At 42.1% G+C, this 27,885-nt stretch overlaps 1 protein-coding gene across 1 annotated transcript in view; it reads left to right on the top strand.

Moving 5' to 3' along the window:
- The window catches only part of ARMH4 (armadillo like helical domain containing 4), a 117,557-nt gene that overhangs the window by 30,873 nt on the left and 58,799 nt on the right, over positions 1 to 27,885 (top strand). The window contains exons 4-5 of the mRNA XM_075843401.1: positions 777 to 974; positions 12,062 to 12,319. Of these exons, the coding sequence (XP_075699516.1) occupies positions 777 to 974; positions 12,062 to 12,319 (456 nt within the window). The remainder of the gene's footprint in view (positions 1 to 776; positions 975 to 12,061; positions 12,320 to 27,885) is intronic.

Here is a 27,885-nt window from a genome sequence, read left to right as displayed (position 1 = left end):
CTAACTAACACATTCAGTGTCCCTCACTACGAGACACTGAGCCTTGTGCCCAGCACCTCAAAACATAGGCAGCTTTAACTTACACGTTGGTGACTCTCACAGGCTAGCATGCCTGTCTTCCCCAGACTGGGAGCACTGTGTGAACAGCACACACCTCAATTAAAGAGCCACCTCAGGTGAAGCCTAACTAGGCTCATCAGACAGCCCAAGACATGGACTGTCTGTATGGAGTGGAAGCCGCCCTTCTCCTTCACACTCCAGCAAACCAGGCCCTATTCCGGGCTTTACACCCAAGCAACAGCAGAGAAAACCCTCTCTGCTACATGTTCCCTGGTTGCTTAAAACCTGACAGTTTCTGCACTGTCCAGTAGCTGCACTACTACGATAGATAGATAGATAGATAGATAGATAGATAGATAGATAGATAGATTCTGTAGAGAGTTACTTTATATAGATTCTATACCTAGAAAAGTTGATAGAATTATCTATCTCTCTACAGCATCTATCTATCTATCTATCTATCTATCTATCTATCTATCTATCTATCTATCTAATCTATCTATCTATCTATCCAGTATCGATCTTTATCTATAGTATCTGTCCATAAAAATGTTCTACACTATCTATCTCTCCCTATCTAGAGTATATATCTACAGGATCTCGCTCTATCTATCTATCTATCTATCTATCTATCTATCTATCTATCTATCTATCTATCTATCTATCTATCTATCTTTCTAGATTTAACTTTACCTTATATTTTAACATTGTTCTAGATCTTAATCCATTGTCCAAGGATGAGGAGTTTCTGGCTAGCTCAATATCTCCTGTTTCACCAATGGCCACCATAGAAGTTGAATCTACGACTATAACCAGTACAGTCACATCTGTGTCCCACGTGAGTGTAGACATTCCCCCGACAAGAAGAATCACTACCACAGCATCCTATGGGTTGGACAGGCTGGAATCTGAAGGTATGGATGAAATCGTCATGCTGCAGCTATTACTTGTGTATTAACTATAGGGAGCTTTATAGTGTTTATGAAGAATGTCTTTAACATGTTGCCTATTACTCTTCAAGCATCACATATCTGGGTGTCCCACAGCTTCATTAAAAGCTCCAAAAGTTTTTTTTTATTATTGTTAGCATTCAGCCTGTTAAAATGCGTGGAATTGCTGATACCCTACAGGTTTATCTGTATAGGACTATATTGTCAGTACATGTAATATGTAGCATTCTTATTCTAATATATTGTTAATATTTTGTTTCTGGTTTTCACATATTTGTTCTTTCTGTGGTCCATGAACATATCTTTTGGTAAATGGAAACAATCAACAAGCAGGCTTTCTGATGTTCATAAAATATTTTTTTACTATTATGTTTCTCTATTTAGTAGTGTGAGTAAACAATGGCGTACTACTGTTGTAAATGGAAAATGTATGTCTATTTGGCTCTTTATATGTATTAATAAGCATCATGTATTTATGTGTTGCTAAGCCAAGCCGATAAAGGACTGGATGGCAAATTTTAGCCTGGGGCAAGCAAAGCGCACTGGCCCAGGAGTAGCGGCCCATCCTAAACATCCTTATCTCTGCTGTATAAAGGTGGTAGAGGTAACTGGGTTTTATATCCAGCCGCCCTCAAAAGACGACGGCTGGTAGTGATAATTGTACGTTGGGATCGCACACGCATGTACAATCCCTGATACATGAAAGAGCTGTTAGGAACAGAGGAACCATGAACTCAAAACTAGTGATTTCTGATCCTGTGGCAACAAATCCCCCCTTACTATATATTATATACAGGCAAGAGCCCCCCCCTCTTGCTCTATATTACATGCAGGTTAGAGACCCCCCCCACCTTATTATACATTATATCTAGGCCAGAGACCCCTCTCCCCCTTACTATATATTTTATGCAGACTAAACCCCCCATTCCCGCTTACTATACATTATATGCAGGCCAGAAACCCCCCACTTTACAATAATCATATGCAGGACTATATAGATAAGGTATGGCATTCTCCAGGCACTATATGTACAGTGAAGGAAATAAGTATTTGATCCCTTGCTGATTTTGTAAGTTTGCCCACTGTCAAAGTCATGAACAGTCTAGAATTTTTAGGCTAGGTTAATTTTACCAGTGAGAGAAAGATTATATAAAAATAAAAAAAAAATGTAATCACATTGTCAAAATGATATATATTTATTTGCATTGTGGACAGAGAAATAACTATTTGATCCCCTACCAACCATGAAGAGTTCAGCCTCCTCCAGACCAGTTACACGCTCCAAATCAACTTGGTGCTCCCTGGGAAAAAAGTATGCAAAATAGCTCTACTCCAGAAGGAAAAAAACGGTCTCACTGGTTGTAATTTTGGCAGAATGCACATGGTTTTCAGCAAGCCGCATTCAGATGAATGGGACAGTCACAGAAATTGTGCTGCGTGTGAATTCACCCTTATAGAGCCTTGAAACATGACTACGTTTGTACTGTATATAGACACTGACATGGCTTGTTCCGTTATATGGCACTGATATTGCTGGCACTATTACATGGCAGCATTATTTGTGGACTGTATGGAAGCGTTGGACAAAATAACGAAGAGTTTAGAAACCAGTGAGATTTTGTTTAGTTGCACAACAATAATACCCAACTGGGTCAAAAAACTCCTCGATGGGGTAGGTTATTTTCCTCTATGTGAAGTAGTTGCCTGGCCTTTCGACTTGTGATATGTGATAAACCCAGACTCCCGAATAAAAATAATCAACCCAAAAAAATGCAAAATAAAGACACAAAACACTTTAATTGGGTGTTAAATGGTCAAATATTTAATATTATATGACCACACCCAACCCTTAATTCGGCTGATGTGGTTGGCTAGGCGGATGTCTTCTTCTTTCACACCCATCAAAATTAATGAGCCATCCATGAACTGCACAAATGAGACAGGTCCTCCGGACGGGTCCACCAGACTGCTCTTTGTAGCAACTGTCTCCGCTCTGGCTAATAGAGGGGGATCTCCTTCTGGAAGCCCCTCTCTATTACATTTATATGTCCGAACAGCATATGCAAAGGGGATGTCTAAAGCAGATAACCCGTCTGAAGAAGTTGGCATCACTGTGATGAAGAAGCGGTCTTGGGTGAAGGGTCTTCCCTGCTAGAACCTCCAAACTGCATCAAGGTCGGCACTGGTGGGGAAGTCAAGGGCCTCAGTCACATCCAATATCTCACTGAACACGGCATTAAAACCTTCTAATATGGAATCTTCTGTATGTCATTCGACATCATTACTACAGGTGTTTATTGCCACCTCACGCCTCATTCATTGTGTAGTCACCCACAGTGTTCTGAAGTATTAAAGGGGTACTCCCATCTTAGGCATGTGTGGCATATTCACAAAAATTGTCAAATGCCTGAGCTGGCGTAGATTTGCCCTATAATTTACTCCCGTTTTTGGCATAAATTATAGTAAATACATTGGGCCGCTGGTGCTCTCTTCCCCTTTGCTAAAGTGGTGTGAGTGACATAAATGCATCAAAAGTCAAATTTTTATTTTGTACAAATTTTGACTTTTGATACATTTGCGACTTTTCTATGCCACAAAACTGCCCTAATCGCTTTTTATAATAAATTAATTAGGTTTTACTTACATAAAAACCTTTCAAAAAAACTTTTACCATAAATAAATTAGCAGCAAAACCTTACATGAACAAGGAAAACATATCTTATAAACTATAATAAAATCATTAATCAAGTACTATTGCATGATGGGACATTTAGGGGCTGGCTGGCAAATTTTAGCCTCGGGGGAAACAAACAGCACTGGCCCAGGAGTAGCGGCCCATCCTAAACCTGCTTACCTCCGCCTGCCATATAAAGGCGGCAAAGGTACCTGGGCTTTATATCCAGCCACCCTTAGAAGACGACGGCTGATGTTATTATTTTGAAGTTAGAATTGCGCACGCACGTTATACACCCAGATACATGATTGAGCTGTTAGCAACAGCGAAACCATGAACAAAATTTATTGGGTTCTGATCCTGTGAAAACAAATCTCCCCTTACTATATATTATACGCAGTCTAGTCCCCACTTTGACAAGGAACAAATTGTAATGGCTAAACGACTAGTTCAGAGCATCTCCAAAATGGCAAATCTTGTGGAGTGTTCCCGGGATACAGTGGCGAATCAAGGATTGAAATCTATCGGGGGAGAGCAATGCGCGCCTCATCAAATTTCACTTTATTTGGTTACACCCCTCGCCATTCCATTAAATATATAAACCACACCATCAACACGAGGAGGAAAGTAAAAGTGGAACATAGAAACACCTGATCACATGTTCAGGGACCGACGTCACTTTTTCAATCAGAGATAACAGTACGCTACCTAGAGGTCGCACTACATATTTTCCAGCAGGGTAAAAATACTCCTCTAGGCATGTTTGAGAAGTATTTTTAGCCAAGGAGGAGTACGTAATTTGCGGTAAATCAAAGTGAGAATCCTTCCAATTTAACAAAATTGCTGCTAGTCTATAAAAAATGCTGCTTGCCACATATATACCAAATAGTTCGCTACAAGAGACTGTTCGGGCATCGCAGCATTCACAGACCAGTCTCACAGCAGAGGCTGCGCGGCAATTACTCCAGCAGCAAATGAGAAAGCTCCTTTCTCACAGCTGGCTGCAAGTAAAGAGCTTTCTCATTGACTCTTCTGCACTGGCGTTGAATGCAAAACCTAAACGCGTTCCCTCTCCAGAACACATGCAGCACGCAAGTATAGCGCTGTGGCGCTCCTCTCTCTTTTCAGTAAATCCTGTACTGAAGAGGAGCGCTACGGCACTATACTTGCGTGCTGCATGTGTTCTGGAGAGGGAACGCGTTTCGGTTTTGTGTGTAGAAATACACATGAGGCTGTTTTTAAAGCATGAAATTACCTGTACAGGCATTATTGTGACCTCTGACGCTACCCCTATACAAGTACCAATATAACCAATAATACAGTGGTCAAATGGTGGTCAGATACCAGTTCTACAGAGCGCTCTGGAGAGTATTATCAAGCTGCAGAGCATATAAGAGAATACAGCACTGATCAGATGCAGCCGCAGGCAAAATATATAACAATTAAAGACCCGTTATTTCTCCTGACAGGTCTGTTTTAGTAAATAATTGTATTCTCCGTGAAATAAAAATTCTGGAGCATCTGTTTTTAGAACGCTGCATTGGGCCGTTCCTCTGTTATTCCTCTGGGAAATGTATGTATAAATTGACAACAGGGTGTTACCATTCTCCTTGTCAAAGGGCTGTATCCCTACACTCTGACAGTATCCAATCATTGCTGACCGCATAAGACGGTCTATGGACATATCCTATTAAAAGGGGAATTATAACACTCAGTTGTCAATTAGGCTTTAAGCACCAGTCATTGATTTTAACAATTTAGTGTAGTTCTATTGTTAAAATCCATTAGTTGCATCACAAAAAGTCTCAGTGTAGGCCAGTCCTTATTCAGATATTTCCAGGAGGAATAACAGGGGAACACCACAAAACAGAGTAGATGCTTCAGAGTTGTTGTCTCCTCAGGAATATGGTCATAGGCTGGTGCGGGGTTTGATATATGGACCAGTGAGCCCTGACGTCTCTGTCCATTTATCGACAGTGACGACAAGGGCTTCTCCTAGAGTTGAATCCCCGGTCACAGAGTAGGCAATGCTGTGGACGGAGATTCCGCTTCAGGAGTTGCCCCTGATGTCACCGTCCATACATGGACAGAGAGATCAAGCGCTCCGTCCAGGAGCGGAATCCCCGGCCACACGGTGATTCCGCTCCTTCAGGGAGCTACAGTGGCGCTAGTAGATAGCGGAGCAGAGACGCCACTGAGTGAAGAAGCGCCGGGCGGAAAGACGGCTGCTGAGTCGCCGGGCCCGGGCTCTTCTGAAACAAGTAGGGGAAGGGAGCCAGCGCAGCGCCCCCTTCTACCTGCTGGAGTGATGCGCCCTATGCAATGGCATAGGTCGCACACCCCTAAGGCCTGCCCTGCCTGTAGCTGCCATATTTCATCTGTGTATGTGTGGTGAAGTGACACATACACAGATGAAATAAAAAATGGCAGCCCCCAATACAGTAAAAACATGTAAATAAAAAACTACATTTTGTGACAAAAAAATAAAGTAAATATAATATTTTATTTAATAAAAACACAAATTAATTTAAAAAAAAAGGCACCAACCCTTTAATGAGTAATTAGCATATAGTGTATGCCATTTTAAAAATTGATTTGATAGATTTTGCTGTATCTGAAAAAAAGCATACAAAGGAATGTTTGGAAATATTGTCAGGTCATGTATTACCGCATGGTGGCAGTTCAAGGGGTTAAAACTACATGTCAGGTTCCCATGAAATATACAATGAATTGAAAACTATTCCATCTGCCCTGCAATTTTGTTATTATAAATATATCCTATATAATTACAGCTCCAGATCCAATCTCTGACATATATACAGCTCCAGAACGAAGCTCATACATATATACAGCAACAGAACCAAGCTCAACACATATACACAGCAGCAGAAGCAAGCTCAGTACATATATACAGCACCAGAACAAAGCTCAATACATATATACAGCTCCAGAACAAAGCTTAGTACATAAATACAGCACCAGCACTAATACAGCTCAATTTAGTGCAACCCGTGCTGTATAGGTTTGTACGGCGTAAAACTACAGCTCCCAGCATGGCCGGGAGAATGGTAAGGATATGCTGGGGGTTGTGATCTCACAAAAAAAATCATACCACCCATCATCTCACTGCAGATCATACAGTGACTAGAGTACTGATTAGAGTCAGAATAAACATTTACATTAAGTGACTCACAGGCGACGTCTTATGAGATTCCAGTTGTTCTTTTTCTCTTTTCTTCTCCATCCGGTCCAGACCTCTATGATGACTTCTCCCAGCCACTACATATTTCTGCAGTTTGCCGTTCAAATGTCTTCAGCTTCTCACTTTTCAAACATTTCTGCACCTATAAACGAAGATAAAATTCTCATGGTATCACACACTATGCCCCTAAATATAATGGCGCCATACACTGTCACACACACACACACACACACACACACACACACACACACACACACACACACACACACACACACACACACACAGTGCCCCACATAGAGACCCCTGTAGATAGTGCCCCCATAGAGAGCTTCCTGTAGATAATGCCCCCATAGAGCCCCATGTAGATAGTGCCCCCTGTAGATATTGCCCCCTGTAGATAGTGCCCTACATAGATCCCCCTGTAGATATTGGCCCCCATAGATCCCCCTGTAGATATTGGCCCCCATAGATCCCCCTGTAGATAGTGTCCCACATATAGCCCCCCTGTAGTTAGTGCCCTACATAGAGCCCCCCTTATAGTTAATGCAACACATATAGCCCCCTGTAGATAGTGCCCCACATATAGCTCCCCCTATAGGTCTGCTGGGGCTGAATGATGCAAACGGTGCGATGACGTCATCGCGCCGTTTGCATCGTTGAAAGGCGCTGAATGGCAGGACAAGTCATTCTGCTTGGCCAATCAGCGCCTTTCAACTACACAAGCGGGGCGATGACGCCATCGCGTTGTTGAAAAGAGCTGATTGGCAGGGTCCCTTGCAGGGTGCCTTACATTCAATGACAAAAGCAGCGCAATGACATCATCGCGTCGCTTGCACCATTGAAAGGCTCTGAATAGCACCCTGCCATGCAGCACTTATGCATGTAATTGTATCTGCGCCCTACAGACGCAGATACAATTATAGTGCAGGTGGGGTGGCGGCGGCTGGTTTCCTCATCTCATCTCGCCTCATGGACAGTGTGGCCCTGCTCATGAGGTGCATTCTCACCAATAAATAATGCTTTTAGGGGAGAAAACCTCAGTAATACTATATGGGATGGAGCATACTGTGATTATTTGTTCTTACTGATTTTTATTTTTTTTCATTTGCTTGCAGCATTTTCTACGCAATACTTAAATAATAATGCTGAAGCAGGTAAAGATGTAATGTAGATCTAAGAAAAGTCCACCAGGGGGCACAAAGTCACATTTTCAGTGTGAATTCTCCAGCTCACTTTTACTAACAGCTACAGTTACTCAATATTATTGTATTTATACAAATCGGTCATATATATATATCTCTTTATTGTGTTGATTGTATTATTATTTATCACACAGTATAATGCAGCTTACTCTTACATAGCTAATTGTGTTTATTTCAATGCTCTAGATAACACAACATCTGGTACCTGGGCTAACTTGCTCAACTACATTGGATCTTCTTTTGAGAAGATGGTATTGATAGTGTCATGATCTAAGGGTATGTGGACCCACTAGGCTGCTTCGCCGTATCGGAGAGGCAGCTGACCAACTCACTGTCTATGCACAGTCTATGGTAGGAGTGTAGCACAAGGGTACCTGGGATAGTCCGGACAGCAGCAAGGGCTCTGGCACAGATGGGGCTGGAGGTGGTGGGTTGCGCCAGACATGGCGGATGGTATCCAGGATGACAGGCAACAGCAGGCGGAGCAAGGCACGGCTCAGGTACTATATAGGCTCAGGAACAAGGCACAGCACGGGATACAGGAGGCAGGACAAGGGAACACTGGGAGCAGGAAAATACTAAGGGACAATTTGCAATACAGACATGGGAAAACTACAACAACGCTCAGGCAAGGAGTGGAAGGGCAGGGTGGTCTGGGAAATAATGAATTAATTACATATGCCATGTAAAGCTGGGAACCAGCGCGCGTGCCCCCTCGCGGCCATTGCAGGACATAGCGGCCGGATGCGCGGACGACTCTGGGGAACGAAACGTCGGCCACAGCGAAGAACTCTGTGGTCTGCAGGCAAGGGAAGGCTGCGGCCCGTGTCCGCGGCCATTACAGATAGTCTGTTATCTGGACCACCACTGATTTCCAGAATGGCAGAGCTCTATATTGCACGCAGACACCATTGGCACTGCTCAGAGATTTTGGTTACTGGGAATCTGACACAATGTTCTAAGCAAAGGAACATTCACATTAATGACAGTGTGCTTAGAATGTTGCGTTTCCAATTACAAAAATCTCTGAGCAGTGGGAAGGATGTTTAAAGGGATTGTCCACTTAGGACAATCCATTCTAGTTAAAATGGTCCCCAATAATAATCTGATCATATGGTGCCCCACTCCTGGGACCTCCAGTGTGTCGTGTGTTGTTGTGATTTTTATCTAGACATCTTATCCATGAAGAAGAGCTTTCTAATTACATGTTAAAAACATTCAGTTTTAAGGAAAAAAAATGACCTTCTTTTGCCTTACCGTGCTCAGGTCCGTACATGTGCACGATCACCGCTACATTGCAGCAGCATTCAAGTCTTCGCGGCGGCGCTTGTGTACAGACAGTGAGTGGGGGGGGGGGGGCATGTACGGACCTGAGCACGGTAAGGCAAAAGAAGGTCATTTTTTCTCCTTAAAACTGAATGTTTTTAACATGTAATTAGAAAGCTCTTCTTCATGGATAAGAGGTCTAGATAAAAATCACAACAACACACGACACACAGAATACCCCTGCTGCCTATATACATTATAATCCAGCATTTATGAGACCTGGAAGAACCTTGGCCAAGTTGAACGTGCATGTAAATCAGGGCTAATAATTTGAGATCATACAATCATGCAGCCGACTCTCTATTTCACAGGGATGTGGCGTAGCACTCAAGGTCTAAGGTAGGGTCTCTGGTTCGATGTGCAATACTATATTGTATATGACCCGCACTGTAATGTCCGTATCATTGTTCATTTTCTGTGCTATATTTTATTTTGCACCTAAGCATTGTACTAAAAAGTCTGAAGCTACAATGTACATTCTTTTTATAGCGCTGCTTTCCAGTGCAGTGACATCATGAAGAGGTTGAGAACTCCTTGCCCCAGGCATTTTCTTTCCAGTCCTCACATACTTCCAAAATAATATTAGTAACAGATCCAGACTGGGATACTGGGCTTTACACTGCAGGTCCAGCAGAGGGCGCTACAATCCACTATACGTTAATAACGTGCTGTAGCAAGTGCAGAACAAGAAATATTCTATAAGTAGAATACAGTGAAGATTCTTTCTTATTTCATTGGACATAGCAATAAAGGGCATGGGGAGGTTTTTCATACTGATGACCTATCCACAGGATAGGTTATCAGTATATGATCGGTGGAGTCCAACACCCAGACCCAGCACCGATCAGCTGCTCCGGCTGCCTCCGGGCACCGGATGTTATGCAGTGTTCGGTACCGGACCGTACACTGTAAAGCGGCCGTGCTGGGTTACTGCAGCTCTGCTCCTATTCACTTGTAGTACTTCAGCACGGCCGCTATACTTTGACCGGAGCCATCTGCTTCCGGTAACGAACACTGCTGACATCCAGTGCCCGGAGGCAGCTGGAGCAGCTGATCGGTGTGGGGTCCGGGTGTCGGACCCCCACTGATCATATACTAATATCCGGCACATTAGAAACACTGTAAATATATAAGAAAGTTCCTTTAATCCTCCATCCCCGTTTTAGTTTTATTCCACTGCACATGTTAATTTTTAATATGATGCAGAACCCATATTCCTGTATTGTGTAACACACGGGTTAGTTGAGATGTCAGAGAAATTTTGCGACACTTTGTTATAAACCCCCCTTGTATATTATCCCCGTTGTGACGTACTACAGATCAGTGTAAAGATTCAGCATAAGAATCGGCGATCACCCATCATTCCTTGCAGCTCTTTTCTGGAAAGGGAAGCTCAATTTCATCTGCAGCTTTTTTATTAGGTCTTTGTGAGTCACTTGGTCTGCAGTGTTCTCATGATTGGCACCACTTTCTCTTTTTATTCAGTTTGCTGGCTTGCATGCTACATCTTTCCTCCAGCCGTGCAGAACTGCCATAGTGGTACGTTGTCACTCAGCCGTCACAGTGTCATTACTTCTCCTAACTGCTCGGCTGCTTCATTGATCCCTTTCTTTTCCCCATGCTCCCAGCCGGTCTGTAGTCACCATTTCTTTCCATCTCTTACATTTAGAGCTGACTAGGTAAATCTACGGAAGAATAGGTCTTACTATACGAAGGCAGAGGCCTCATAGATTGCAGACACATGTAACGTTTTATTTTAATACTTCATCTAATATTAATTGACATTTAAGAAATGATTGCCGTAAATGCAGAGTTCTAGAAGTAACATTTCCTGTGGGAATCCCATAGGGATTGTCACCTATAAACCATAAGGGTCAGTACAATGTAGGCACCTGTGCTGAACTGCAAAAAACTTGACTACTACCAGCAGCATTCCTATCAAAGTGGCTCCTGGTGGGGGCACGACACTGTACTCCTTCCCCTGCTTGCTAGGACACTGTCATAGTGGGTACCTCCAGTGGCCACCGGAGGGAGCTCACTGCATACCGCTTTATACTATATTAGCTGTATAAATCTATATTTAGTTAGCTCCCTCTAGTGGTGGCTGCATGTAGCCAGAATTATATCATTTATCAAATCAGAAAAACAGATCTCTCCTATACAGATATATGTTTAAATTAATTAGCACAGCATTTTGGACCAAAAACGTAATAGTGGATATTAACGAAGGTATAGTAAATCTGGCGACGCGCTCAATGCCCCTTTCTGAGTTTTGTTATAGGGCTCTATGATTTTTGTGTACTCCCCTGACTGCTACCTGCAGTGTTTAAAGGCAATTCCATGAAAATACTAATAATTACAGTGCTGATATCAGAGAACGTGGAGGTCAAAAAGTTTAAGAATTCACATATTGGACTACTACTAAAATGCAGTAATACCTTATATTACCATTAAACTATCTGAATCAACAGATATTGAAGTATCCACCTTTTGTTAGAGGGAAAGGTCCTATATGTCATTTTTTGGTTATAAACCTTAGATAATTCTCGAATTCACCTGCGGATGTCTTCCTCAAAATATACAATATGACAATATCACCGTGACTTAAGCTTTCCTTTAACCTCCTGTATTGTTCTTTCTGGTACAGAGGGAGATGAGGAGGAAGAAGATGAGGAAGATGAAGATGATGAGGCAGATGAAGATGATGAAGAAGAGGAGGATGATACTAAAGATGAGGACTCAGTGGATGAAAGCTCAGAGAAAGATTCAGATGTTCCACTCTTCACCCTCCCGGGACTGTCCTCTCAAGAACCTCTTGAAGAGGACGGCAATGTCGCCCTGATAGAAGGAGCCGCTTATCCAGTGCCGGACACCATGGAGTGGGAACAACAGAATCAAGGACTAGGTAAGTGAAATGACTACATGTATAATATGAGAAGAGTGTTTTACAGGTTCCTTGTTTTATCAGATGTAGGGGTGCAGATGCACCTAGATGAATATCTCAGGGAATTGCTTAAATTGCAACTCCTTAGGCTACATTCACATTCTCTCAATCAATGGTGGACACGAATTTGCCAAAAGAGATTCTGCAGCAGCTGAGGTGTGTACTATACAATACTGTGTCCCAGCTGCTGTAGATCATCACAATACACTCCTTAGATACTGCAGACCTTTTTGAAAAGGATAAGGGAGTTTCATATCAATCAATGGGGTGGACACGAATCTTCAAAAAGAGGTTCTGCAGCAGCTGAGGTATGTTTTATATGGAATAATGTATCCCCTACAGTATAATGTGAATATTAGAAAACCTCAGAAGCAAGAAGAAACGTAACGTAAACACTCCTGTATAAAAAAAAATACTTCCTCCTTGTAAGAAACGCCATTCCAGTAATGAAATGATATTAGGTAATTGCTTGTAATACAAATCCTTACTATAATCTGTGAAGTCCCTTTAAACCAGATCTACACTTTATTGGGATAAATGTAGACACTAGGGGGCAGCAAAGGTCTGCAACCTAATGAACACATGGTAAATGTTTATTCTCCCGGCCACCCAAGGGCCCCCCTCCGGGGGACAAATAATAATGTCATTTGGTGAATGGTGTGAAATGTGGGTCATGATGTTACTATTCTGGAAGTCTATGTAATATTCTACATCATTGTGTGTAGTCCACTCGGTATATTTGCACATTTAATTTGCTGTATTGGATTTTCTGTAACTGGATCAGTTCTCAACATCTCGCTGTCCCAGCCCAATAATCAGTCTCGGCATGAGCTGTACATGTGTCGAACTACCTCGTATCATCAGTATTATCTCGGCCTGACCTTGCTCGTCCTTATATCTTGTCACAGTTATGAATATCATCAGCTTTCAATTGTGGCAGAGAAAAGAAAACTGCCAAGAACGAGCTACCCAGAGGGTGTTCAAAAATAGCAAGTGCTCTGAAATAACCCAGGAATCTAATTGCCTTAAAAACGGCATAATGCGCCTCATGGGAAAGGCGTTGTATGCGGCGGTTGTGTAATAATGGACAATAAGTCACGGCTAGTGGGAGATAAGAAAAAGTCGCCTTTCAATTGGGACTTCAATTTCTTGCTAGTATAAAAATCATAATGTGGCTGATTGCTTAGCTCTGTAGGCAGAGAGTGATCTATGTTTTCTAGAGGTCTCGTCCACTCAATATTCCAGGGAAAGGCTTCCAAATGTAACCCATAAAGTTTTTTTCTTATTGATCGCTTATCGCTGGGATTTAACATCTATATTCGATTGGTGTTGTGACTGCTGTGACTCCGACCAATCACTAGAACTAAGGCCGGGTTCACATCTGCCTTCAGTGTTTTTTTTCTCTTCTCCGTCATAGGAGCAGTACACCAAAATACCTGATGCTCGGGATCCGTTGCATGACGAAAACCATCAGTGCCGACTCAACCCATTGACTTTAATGGGTTCCGTCGGTATCCGTCATTTTGATGGACATAATAGCGCAGCATGCAGCACTATTTTGTCCGGCAAAAACAACGGAATCTGTGACAGAGGCCCCAACGCAGATGTGAACAGTCCCCAAGTGGTGGCAGCAGCGCTAAGAAATAAACGTGCTTCATGTTTGGCCATTGACTATAATAAGAAAAGAAAAGCCGCTGCCATTTGTTCTTGAGGATCACAGAAGTCGGACCTCCACCGATCGGATATTGATGGGATATCCTAGCGATATGCAATAAATGTATTCTGAGCCGCAACCCCTTCAAATAAAAGAGCCGCTAACATCATTGACGGATACATATAGATATAACAGAGCTGAATTTGGTATTTATACAACTCCCTGTGATGTCCCAACCTTAAAGGGAATGTGACGCTAGAAATTTTTTTTATTTTTTTTTAGTTAAACAATTAGTGTATAGATGATTAAACATTGTTCTAATTTTTTTAATTTTTTTCACGAGTCAGGAAATATTATAAATTAGATTCTAATTTATAATATTTCCCAGTGCTGGTCACTAGATGGAGCAATTCCCAAAATTGCAGCATTGCATGTGGTAAAGCAACCACATTTCTTTATGCTGCAAAATTTGGGAAAACTCACTCGCTCTAGTGAGCTCTCAGAATCCCCCCCTCCTTTATCCTGGCTAGTGCCGGGAGAAACGAGGGGTTTGAACGGTCAAACCTCCTACACTGTGTGTCGCCATTTTTTGAGCTAACACACAGTGTAGTAGGTTTACATACAGTAGTAAAACACACTGAAACACGAACATACATAGAAATAACTTACCTGCTCCAGTCGCCACCGCTCCCTCTGGTCCGTCCGCTCCGTCTGCTACCGCCGCTCCAAGTGCACAAGTCCGGAAGCCGCGACCGGAAGTAGTAATCTTACTGTCCGGCCGCGACTTCCGGTCTACAGGAAAATGGCGCCGGACGGCGCACAATTCAACTTGGACTGTGTGGGAACGGCGCATGCACCGTTCCCACACAGACGGCGTACAGCATAGTGGATGGAACGGGCCCCGTTCGCATTCACTATGGGACTGTAGCTGCCGTATTCCATGTCTGTATGTGTCGTTAATCGACACATACAGAAATGGAAAAAAAAATGGCAGCCCCCATAGGGAAGAAAAAGTGAAAAAATAAAAAAAAGTAAAATACAAACACACAAATAAATATAAAAGTTTTTAATAAAACACTAAAATCAAACTGATGTAAAAAAATTTTTTTTCGGGACACTTTTCCTTTAAATATGTGGTTCTACATAGGATGGTATGTAAACTTACTGTATTGTCTGAAAGCCAAGCTCCATAATGTAATACTAGTCAGTTATACTGTCAGGGGCCCCGAAGCTGAGATATGTGGCGATGTTTGCGGAGGTTCTCACACCATACAGTTTCTTTAGATTCCCGTATACGTTCTTTGCTGTTTGGACTTCTTTATGGAGGAGAAACCTTGTGCAGGTCTACACTGAAAGTCGAGGGGCTTGTTAGAACATTTGCCCAAACGTCGTCAAGGGGAATTCCGGAGCCATGTTTGCACATATAAATCAATGGGGGCTGAAATGTTGGGCTATGGATTAGTATTTCTGCTTCCATGGTCTTATATTCAACATACGGCTCCATAATAGAAGATTTGCCTATTTCCAAAATCCATCCTTTGTGGATATTCATGTAGATGTATTCAAAATGGTTGCTCCATCGCAAGTGTCAACAGGGCCGATCGGTAACTTGTTTCTATCAGTAAAAATTCTCTGAAAACCCAATGATCCCTACAGGGTTTCCGTGAATTTTATTGTAGACACACGTAGCTTAAAAAAAAGCTAGAACGTCCAGATTTGCTGCGCTGATGACTGTTCACAATGGATGTCTGTGAAACCAATTGTCTGGACAACCATATGGTGCCAGTTAAAAGATGAAGATTTATTATAAAACGTAATAAAATATGGCTGCAATGCATTTTTCTGGCACCATACATGAATACTATTGTCCCAGGTTCACACATAGGCAAAAGGAGCAATTTCAGCATGGCCTCCATTACTTTTGCTCCATATGGTGGTTTTATTGAGATATTAGTATATGGCGGTATTATTTAGGTACTCTATGACAAGAATGAGAGGTGGCACATTATTTTTTTTTCATTGACCATGATCCAGCCCTGTTGACAACTGCAGGAATTGAACAAACCTAGGAGATAAACCTAAGATTGAATAATGTGTATTTATTGCTTAATACATTATAAAAGGCTCTCTATGTACAGATTCCGAACTGATTCATACCCTGTAGGTGGTTCTCTGTTGGATAGGAAAGAAAAATGTAATTAAAAAGCATTTTTGTGCGAAGACGAATCTATAAAAACATAAACCTCGATGTAGAAGGAAGGAAGAATTGAAGGAAATTGGAAATCCATGTCACATTTCCATTAAAATGAATTATTGATAGGACAGGTCTGTGTAAACACATATTTTACATTTATGCAGAATATATTAATTGCTGCACCGGTAAAGCCCTAAATTTGCGGATTTTGCAGTTAAGATCCGGAACAGAAGTAATGCCAAGGACTATAAACGCAATGCAGTGTAAGCTGATCTGTCATATCCAAGTATTACTCAAGAGACTATTTCTAACCCAAAGTAGAAGTGTGATTATAAAGCTGAACCTATAACCTGGTTGGCCGGCACTAGCGTTCATATATATCTCCTAATAGTATGCTCTATGACAACATACAAAGCCGATGCAGCTGTACGAGGGCTTTTTTTTTTGCGGGACGACTTGTAGTTTCTATCGGTACCATTTTGGAGTAAATGCGACTTTTTGATCACATTTTTTTTGAAGGCAGGATGAACAGAAAACTGCAATTCTGGCATTGTTTTTTATTTTATTTTTTACAGTGTTCGCTGAGCGGGTTAAATAACATAATAGCTTTAGGGCATGACCACACATGGCGGAATTCCTCCGCAACTGTCCGCATCAATGCCGCACAGAATCTGCGTTGCAGATTCTGCAGCGGATCTGCACAAAATGTGCAGAAAATTGATGCGGACTGGCCGCTGCGGACTGCAGGAAAAGTGCTTCTCTTCTCCCTATTCAGTGCAGGATAGAGAGAAGGGACAGCACTTTCCCTAGTGAAAGTCAAAGAAATTCATACTTACCGCCCGTTGTCTTGGTGACGCGTCCCTCTTTCGGCATCCGGCCGGACCTCCCTGGATGACGCTCCAGTCCATGTGACCGCTGCAGCCTGTGCTTGGCCTGTGATTGGCTGCAGCCGTCACTTACACTGAAACGTCATCCTGGGAGGCCGGACTGGAGACAGACGCAGGGAGTTCTCGGTAAGTATGAACTTATCTATTTTTTTACAGATACATGTATATTGAGATCGGTAGTCACTGTCCCGGGTGCAGAAACAGTTACTGCCGATCGCGTAACTCTTTCAGCACCCTGGACAGTGACTATTTACAGACGTCTCCTAGCAACGCTCCCGTCATTACGGGAGCCCCATTGACTTCCTCAGTCTGGCTGTAGACCTAGAAATACATAGGTCCAGCCAGAATGAAGAAATGTCATGGTAGTAAAAACAATACGCTCCGCAGCACACATAAGATCTGCGGACTTCATTGCGGAATTTTGACTCTCCATTGAAGTCAATGGAGAAATTCCGCCATGAGTCCGCAACCAGTCCGCCACTGCTCCGCAACAGACAGAGCATGCTGCGGACACCAAATTCCGCTCCGCAGCCTATGCTCCGCAGCGGAATTGTACGCATCGTGTAAACGAACACTGCTAAATTAAAGTGAAAGTCAATGGAGAAACGGCTCCGCTGCGGATTAACGCTGCGGAGTGTCCGCAGCGGAATTTAAGTGAAATTCCGCTATGTGTGAACCCGCCCTTATAGTTGGGATCGTTACGGACGTAGCAATACCAAATATGTGTAACTTTTTAACTTTTTTTTTTCATAATAAAGCATTTTGTAAGGGGAAAAGGTGGGTTTTTCTTTCTTTTTTCGCTTATTTAATTTATTAATAACTGTATTAAATTTTTTTTTTAACTTTTTTACTAGTCCCACTAGGGGACTTCACTATGCGATCGTCCGATCACTTTTATAATACACTGCAATACCGGAGGTAGCTGAGGACAGGGAGTTTTAACTGCTCCCGGCACCACAGATTTATTCTGATTGTAATGGCTGCCGCGCCGTTCCCCGCCTTCCCCACGTCCTCTGCTCTGGTTCCTGCGCCCTCCATTACTGCATTCTCATCCCGAGCTCCACTCACCAGATCCGGACGCTCTGCTGGCCCTGGATGTGGGAAGCAGGATACGGGGACACTGGGAGCAGGATACAACTAAGGGACCATTTGCATAGACGAACACAGGAATACAAACAATACTCAGGCAAGGAGAGGTGGGGCAGAGCCCTATTTAAAGTCCAGGGTGTTACTGGGTTGATTGGGAAACTTTAGACAGGTGCGCGTGCTGGCCCTTTAAGGCCAGGAGTAAGCACGTGCGCGCACCCTACAGGACACAGGAGAGCACTGCAGCCGTGTGTCGACATCTCTGAGGAGGGAGAGGCCGACATGAATATACAGTCCTGCGGTCGCGGCTGCTGGTCAGCGACTGCGGGCATAACAGTACGACTGTATTACAAGAAATTCTCCATTTATTGATGACAGTGATCATATAATGGCATAATTCCTAGTTTCTCTGCAAGAGCGGTTAGAGGAAAATAGAAGCTGTTTGTAGAACCCTGTATTGCGATCTGCTGATGACCTGATGGCGCCAGATACCTGGAACGGCTACATTGATACTTGACCCCTTAATTTGTAGAAGAAATAATTTTTGGTGGATATATCCTTAGATCCTTATGAATTTATCTTATATCTATGGACGAGATGTGAGTGAACTCCAAGATCCGTGCTTGCAGAGATAACTGTAAGGCCTCATGCACATGACAGGTTGTACAGAGGCAAGCGGGGTCCCTGCAGTTCTGTACTATAAGGCGTACTATTGTGCCATATGATGCTCCCCGGTCTTCACCCTTTGACCACCGTACTTGGATCTGGACTTCACTGCGGTTTGTCTACCAGGTCGCTACCTCTTGAGGTGGTCCCAGTGTGAGAAGCGGCTGACCCAGCGGACCAGGATACAAAGGTGTAACACAACAAGGGTACAGGAACTGGCAGATGATAGCTTGGCAGACAGGTGGGTGAGGATCATAAGTCACAATTGATAATAGTTAGGCTGGTCTCGGGTAGCTGGATACAGACTGGCAGTAGACAACTGGATGCAGACTGGACACAGGCTGGTAGCGGACAGCTGGATACAGGCTGGTAGCGGACAGTTGGATACAGGCTGATAGCATGCTCGGATTGGCATCAGGATGCAAGCAGGAACCTTTGCAGGAAAAAACTAGGTTGCACAGGCACCAGTTGCCTTAAATAGTCCAGGAGCAATCAGGAAATAGTTTGTGAGGTTTTGACTAGCGCACGAGCTGACCCTTTAAGAGGCAACCAGAGCGCACACGCACTAGGGCAAGACTGGCTGTCAGGAGAGGCAGGGTGAAGACGCCGGTGGCCATGAAGGAGAGAAGGCCGCAGTCGAGGCAGGTGAAGGACCTGTCAGTGGGGACTGCTTGCAGTAGTGGCAACCGCTTCCGGCATTACACTCTGTACACCACCATATTTTGAAATTAGCATTGTCTTCACATTGCGCCGTCTAATGCCATGTTTTGATTAAATCTGACAGAAAAAAAATGGGCCAGAGACTGCGGGTGGTGGTTAAGGGGTTAATTAAAAGTATGCAGGCATGGGGAAGGTTTCAAAATTGTGCAATAGAGACTAGCCAATTAGTGACTAGCGGAGTAAGGGGCGGTTCCACCACCTTTTGTGAAACAAAACTGGGGTGTGCATGTAATTCCCCCTCTTTTGGCCATTTACCTGTCCCACCCTCCCTCCCCCTTTTTTGGTTAGGCTGTTTAGGTTTTCATTAACTAAAAAATAAATATATATATATATATAAAACAGACAAATATTAAAAAATATATATTATTTTATATGTCGGTACCATTCTTTGAGCACTTTGTATCAGTTGTTGGACTGTGTTGTGTGCGGTGTTTTTTATATTCTGTTACAGCTGGCGGTATAGATAAGGTATGGCCTACATGCCCTCTGGACAGCAGACTGGCATACGGGCAATATTGTTTACTGTTAGTTTCTTGGTTTAGAGATTGAAAATACTAAATAAAGCTGTGGCCGACCCTCAAATCATCTCACGTTTACATCCACTAATGGCTGGCCTCAATGTATTTAGATAATGTAATTGGTAACTATGCACACAGTCTAGCGGTGCCGTATTCCTGTAGTGTGCATGAAGTATATATTCTTGGGAGTTAGGGCTTGCCTTGTCCACGGTTATTGAGCCTCCTTTATCAGTTTACTTATATTAGAAATCTGAATGGCGAACATTACAGCATGTGTATACAAGTTTACAACACTGGGGCTTTTCTCCAAACCTACAAATATCGGGCTGGTTGCTCACATCATAAATAAGCATCTACTCAGACATCACAAGAGACATAGGAGATCTCTCTTTTTTATGTCCGTTAAATGCATTGATGGTGGAATTGTGATAAAGTGCACGCGAAGATGAGGGCGCAAAAGTGATTTATTCAGCCAATTACGTGTGGCAGGAGGAAGCAGAGGTGATTTATTCTACCAATTACATGTCCTTGTAGTTACTATGGTATCGTCAGGTACGCTTAATCTGCGGCGAAGATTTAAGGCTCAATTTACCAAATTGCACAAATTATGCATGCAATTATGTTGCATGTGGATCTCTCGCTCTCACACACAAATATATATATATATATTTATATTTTTTTTAAATATATGATTATGTTTGAATATGTAGTCCTAATATTTTTTAGTATCACAATTGCTCTCTTTGAGGGCTTGTTCGCACCGTGCAGTTTAGATGCAGTTTTTGCATTCATTTTTTCCGTAAATAAAGCAAAATTATGTTGGAGCTTCTACTATTCTTGATTAAACGCCTGTAAATCTGCACTGTGTAAAGAAGGGATGGATATGGTTAGAGGCTGCGGTTTATGGTAGCTTGTTGTCTGTCAAGGGAATTGATTCTATAGGCTGCCACAACAAATTCACAGAGTAACGTGAGCAATTTAAAATTCAAACAAGCTACGGATATGTACGTTTAAAAGGCTTCCGTTACTAAATGAAGCAATTCTGATGATACTACTATATTAGGGTATTGCAAAAGAACATCTGTCACCTGACAGATATCTTTATTATAGGGCATCTATGAGTTGTGCTGCTCAACGAGAAACAGTGGGTGTACCTTCATCTACTAAATCGCCCCCCGGACTACCAACCCCAACAGATAGTATTTAAGTTATTTTTTTAAGGGTGCATTCACACGCAGCAGATTTTGTTGCAGAAATTCCTGCAACTGAAAATCAGTTCCATTCATTTTAATGGAACGTTCAGAAAGTCACACTATTATTCTTTTATGTCCTCCTTTTATCATCATGTTGTTTTTAGGTAAAAAATTCTCTGCTGATTAATCTTTTAATATAGCTGTATAGCAGTCAAAGCTTTGTTTTTCTCATACAGAGCTCCAACTCTCCTGCATTGACATAGATTTAAAACATAATATTCTGACTTTCTTCAGCCACCACTAGAGGGAGCATACTGTCTTATTATGGAGTTCAATGTATAGCAGTATGCAGTAAGCTCCCTCTAGTGGTCGCTAGAGGAAGTCGGAATACTATGTTTTTAGAAAATACAGGTCTGTATCAGAAAAACAAAATTCCGTCCCCTAAAAGATATATAAGAATTTATTTAGGAGAGGTTTGAACAGATTTAGATAAAATAGATAAAACAAATGGCGTCCAATGATGAAAAATCACTTTAAAACAAAAAGGCATGTGCTTTTAGTTTGGTAAGTGATTATTCCAAGAAATTATGGATTATAAAATATTTATAAACAACTTGTAGAAAAAGAATTACACGGCACTCACCTCTTTCCAAAGGATCTCAGTGCTTTAATTCAGAAATAGAGACGGGCAAGATACAGGACAAGACAGCCGTTTCGCGTCCTCCAGACGCTTTCTCAATCATTGACTTTTTGAGTTTCTAAAATATTTACATTTCTCCTAATGCTGTACAGAGAATAAACTCCTATAAGTCCCTGACCCCTGGATTTTCCCTATCACAAGCACAGTCAATAAGAAGCTAATTATAATCTATGTCCATTTATGTCTATGGGAACCCATATGGACATGTAGTCAACATGCAAATTCCTTGCAGATTTTGCTTTGCTCGAATTTCAATCCAAGACCTTTATTGATCCGGTAGGGCATATGCTGTGGAGCCGCTAGACCCATAAGAGACAAATTTGCGGCAGTATCTGGATGAAGACTGCATTGACTCTGCTGCCTCTGGTTTCACGGTTCTCTCCTAATTAATATTCTACAATAATCTATCAGCAACTCAGCAAATGAATGCGCATTCAGCATGTCAATACTCTTTCATTACTCTCCCAGCATCATAAATCTCTGCGGCTTTAGTGACCACTTAATCGTTACTACTGAAACCCTTGTCCCACTATGTAGAATCATGAATATGTATATGTGCTCTAAGGTTGACTAAGAGTTAATAATTTTCCTAAAATGAGGAATATATTTTGTATCTCTATCTGTATTTACCATGACGACATTAAACGGGTTGGCCCATCTGAAGAACTCCTATCCGTGTGCCCTATTTGGCCACCTATGGACATCTTTAAAGGAGGGTTTCACACTTGGTAGCCCTTCTATGAGCTATAGCAGAGAGACGCTGCCAGGAGAAGTTCCTGCACTGGAGGACTCAACGGAGCCATGTATTACATGGTCGACCGTTCATTTGAATTGGTGACATGTAGTGCTACATTTCTGCTGTAGCAAAAATGTTCTTCCCTCGGCGTTAACAGCCGATGAGGGTTGGAGAACCTCGGCACACTGCGTCATTTAACATTTGTTTATGGTTTATAATCTAAATAACTTCAACTATATCAGATTTAACTGATCCTGAGTCACAGTCTGTATTATAATCCAGAGCTGCATTCACAATTCTGCATGTTCCATAGACTAAAGCTAGATTCACACGACCGAGTGTTTGTGACATTCAGGTAGGCAGTATGGATATCTGTGTAATTGGAGCCACAACATGTGGCGTCAGAATAAGGACGCAACAATGGGACTTCCACTAACCGTAGAGAAAGAAGTCCGTCTACAGGAAAGAAAATAGAAAAAATAAGCAGTTGAACACAAACAATAGGAAAGACCTAGACACTAATACAAGGTGATATTGCAACAGTATATCAGTTATTACCCATCTACCATGTTATAGTGACCCTTCTTACATCCTCCTCTATAAAGATAATGGGGTTCACATACAAAAACAAATGTGGGTACAGGGGAACCAATCGGTTTCTTGCTTACACTTCCTATATAAACTAGAGTGGACTCCAAACTATATCTCTCCTGCTGATGCAAAACTAATACTCCTAGCATGCCGTGTGCAATTCAAAAAACCCCAATGGATTTAGAATGCAATACAAAAGGACATTCAAAGAAATATATAAAAACTCAGGCAGATCAATTCAACCCTATCGGTCATTTTTTCTCCCATAAATTACATTAGTCAGTCACAAACATTACCAGATCCCCTACAAACAGCGCCACTCCTTTTCATTGGTGGTGTCTGGTATTGCAGCTCAGCCCTATTCACTTGAATGAGGTTAAGCACCAATACCAGACACTGCCATGAAGTTAAGCAGCAATACCAGACACTGCCATGAACAAGAGTGCTGCTGTTTCGGGGATAAAAAAAGGAGATCCTTTTTTGTGATCCCGCACATCCCCCCCTAATGAAGAGTGGATAGGATCTTGATTTACAAATTGGCAAAATTAGAGTTGGATGAACACAGATTAGCATGAATAATTCTGAACTTTGTGCTTAATTTGATTTTGAATTGTGGAGAAAACATATTCAAATAATAATATGTCAGGAAACTCTCCCAAAAAAAGCGCTGCTTTCCAAAACATATAATTTGTACTTCATTCCATCCTTCCTTGGGCTCCGTACTCACAGTCCAGAAAAGTCCTACGTGCATTTTAACAAGTAGATCATTGAGTGAATTGATTGGACATAAATAATTCATGAAGGGGATAGTATGGCTTTCTTCCATCCTCACAAGCTCAGAGCACACATAGGCGTTTCTTCAGAATACAGCTACTAATTGGACATCTTTCACAAGAGTCGATAATAATACCATGCTGGATTACACATGTGTTTACTGGACTATTGGAGACTAGGAAGTAGTCAGGAAGATATTACATGAAGCTCGGGAAATTCTTCAGGTTGGGATTTGCATATGTCATACTTCGAGGCTGTTAATGTTTTACTCATTGAATTGAATGTGAATGGATAAATACACAGCAGAAGTGCAGAACATTCCGGCTTTGTGTCCTTGGGATATGAGATATGCATTTATAATGCCTTAAAGGAACAATCCTGGCAAAACTTCCTCACTGTACTATGCCTAGTGCTGGGCCTGGGGCAGGGCATGACACAAGACTTTTAAAGACCACCACAGAACACCTGCGTCATGTTCAGGCGCTGAACTAGTCATAACACAGTTTATTGTTTTTTCTTCGAGGGGTCCTTTAAAAGGGAATCTGTAATAAGAAAATGACCTATAGTTTTTATGTTAAACATATTTTGTGAATATTTTTGATCATCTAAATTAAAAAATAATCCTAAAATCTTGCAGTTTTCACTCTGGCCACTGAGCCTTACAATAGACTTGACACTTCCTGTTCTGTAGAGATCACTTCTCAGCACAGGCAGGATTACAATGAGAAGTAACAATGCTATATTGATAATAGAAGCCACCATTGACAATAGGCGATGGACACAAATCCTCTCCTCCTCCACCCTGCATAATAACCTCTACACAGGTCACAGAGCATGCCTAGAAAACTCTCCCGTAGAAGTCAGTTCCAGATTATTGTTTCCTGTGGTCCATGTAAGTGCTCTAAAGCATATCTCTAAATGCTGTTAACAGCAGCTCAAGCAAGATGGCTGCCCCCATAATCATGTACAGGAAAGAAAATAAAAATATCTACAATCAGAAAGCAAAGACAGATTATAAATATATATATATATTTCAGTATCTGGTTCTAATTAGTAAAAAAATAATAATAATATATATATATATATATATATATATATATATATATATATATATATACATATATATATATATACATATATGATGTTCTACCATATGGTAACCTGTGGACCTTGCCGCACCCACTATTATCACACTTTAGTCTCAAGCACAACAACACAATGTGAGCACAGAAGCTATTGTTCGCTAGTATCAGCCACATTTATACAAAATATAAGAGTCCTATGTATTTCTCTGCTCTTTTTACCGCCTCTACTTCCTGTATTGGTGACCACCTGGCCATACATGTAATACTATAATAGCGGTGGTCACCAGTAGTTATTCTGCGTAGTAGAGCATATTCACCCATACAGACAGACAGAAGTAGTGAGATAATGCCCTTTTGTTGCATAAACTAGAATGACTGGTGCTAAAGTTGAGAAGGACGGTCAGAAGTAAAATAACACAGATAAGTGGCACAAGGGGTTTTGTACAATTGTCAAAAGCCAGTGGGGCACATTTTTTTTTTTGTTTTTTATTGAAATATTTCAACGTTTATCAGACAAACAAGGAAAGTATCCACCCCATGTATGAAATCCTTGCACACCGCCATGACAGTAAGCATCACATAGGTAATTTGTTATTTCTTATTATTGCAAGGGGGAGTAAGAATGGGAACAAGGAAAACATTATTAGCACCAGTGGGGCACCTTTATCAATAAAAATTTTCGCAATTTAGGACGCCTCTTAGTCACGCCACTTTTTCTAGTGTCTAAACTCATGAATTTCGAGCGTCATGCACTTTTATGCAGCAATTTTGCTTAAAGAGGCTCTGTCACCGGATTATAACTTGACTATCTCCTACATAATCTGATCGGCGCTGTAATGTAGATAACAGCAGTGGTTTTTATTTTGAAAAACGATCATTTTTAAGCAAGTTATGAGCTAGTTTAGATTTATGCTAATGAGTTTCTCAATGGACAACTGGGCGTGTTTTTACTTTTGACCAAGTGGGCGTTGTACAGAGGAGTGTATGAGGCTGACCAATCAGTGACCAATCAGCGTCATACACTTCTCATTGTTCCAGCCCAGCTTCTTTTTTTTTCTTTATCAAAGATTTTTATTTTGAAAATATACAAAACATAACCGCATACACATGGTTTCATAAATTTGCAAAATTCACACGCAGTGCAATATAACCACTTCAATATCGCATAAAATACACAAAGACATAGAAACAACAGTAGGAGGTAACCTCCTAATCAGTAGGCAAAAACTAAATAAGAATGCAATGAGAATAACAATACCATAAGTGCAGCAAAGATAGTGCATTATTTAGGGAAGCCAGTCCCCACAGTTGGATAAAAATTATCGCATATAAGTGCACATTATACGTCATACTAACACAGACGCAAGACAACAAGGGGAAACACATACAGACCTAGCACGCAAAAGGTAGGCTTATATAGGTGTTCAAAAGAGGCCATCCAGCCAGAGAGGTAGATCATTACCACCCCGGAATCCAGACCACACTGCCCAAGTGCGGACAAAGAGCTCAGCTTTACCCTGATCAGCAGACATCAACTCCTCCATCCTCATAATTCCGTTCACCTCCGTCACCCATTCCTTCAAGGAAGGTACAGTGCTGGACTTCCAATGACGAGGAATCACTGTTCTTGCTGCGGTCAAAAAATGCCGAAAGACACTCTTTTTGAGGTGTGGGAGTGATCCAGGAACCATGGAAAGTAAGCCAATGGAGGCCGAAGTCTGAACCTCAGTATGAAAAAGTTTGTTACCAAGATCAAATTTTTTTTCACAAAAGGGACGAAGCTTGGGACAATCCCACCAAATGTGCAGCATGGTTCCAGGAGCCTCCCCACACCTCCAGCATTCATCAGGTACTTCAGGGAATATCCTATGCAGCAAAGAAGGACAGCGGTACCATCTGGTGAGAATCTTATAATTTTTTCCTGGGCGAAGCACGAGGTCGGTAGCTTATGCGCCAGGAAGAAAGATGTGCCCCACTCCTCAGCAGAGTGTCGAGTCCCCAATTCCTCATCCCATGCGGTAGTGAATGTCAGCTGAGAGTAATCGTATTTGGGTAGAAGGATCCCGTGTAAATAGGACAACACATGAGAGGGGGCAGTAGTCAACAACAAATAGTGCTCCAGAGGAGTCTTATCCTGCAGCAATACAAGACGGTCGCCCATGGAAGAAAGATAGGAGCGCAACTGAAAATAGGACCACCAAACCGGACGTCCCCCCGGGCAGGCCTCAGAGACAACAGACTGACAAGATTGTACCCTCAGGTGTAAGAGTCTTAGCCAAGAAACCACCGTCCTGTCTCTCCCAACAGAGGAATGTGTCCACACCCACCGCCGGAGGGAAGGAAGGATCATCAAAAAGAGGAGTTAGAGGACCTGGAAGGTGAACAATGTCCATCGTAGCAATGATCCGCTCCCAGACTACAAGAAACTGACGTGTGAGTGAAGGCAGAGAAGATGAAGGTCGCTGAAGAGCAGACAACCAAGGCAGAGACGACAGTGCTAGGGGAGACATAGCCTTCTCAATGCGCACCCATTGCTTACCCGCACCCGAGCGGAACCAGTCTACCAATCGCATGAGGACCGCAGCTTGGTGGTAGCGTTTAAAATCCGGCAATCCTGCCCCCCCCCTCCACTTTCGGCCGACTAAGGACAGCAAAACGAACACGAGGCTTAGAGGAGCCCCAAACAAATTTAGTTATGGCCCTATGCAATGTTTGGAAGAAGC

The sequence above is a fragment of the Rhinoderma darwinii genome, chromosome 12 (assembly GCF_050947455.1).
Source record: "Rhinoderma darwinii isolate aRhiDar2 chromosome 12, aRhiDar2.hap1, whole genome shotgun sequence".
In the NCBI taxonomy this organism is placed as follows: domain Eukaryota; kingdom Metazoa; phylum Chordata; class Amphibia; order Anura; family Rhinodermatidae; genus Rhinoderma; species Rhinoderma darwinii.
The sequence above is the reverse complement of the archived record's forward strand: the minus strand, read 5'-3'. Positions and strand labels throughout refer to the sequence as shown.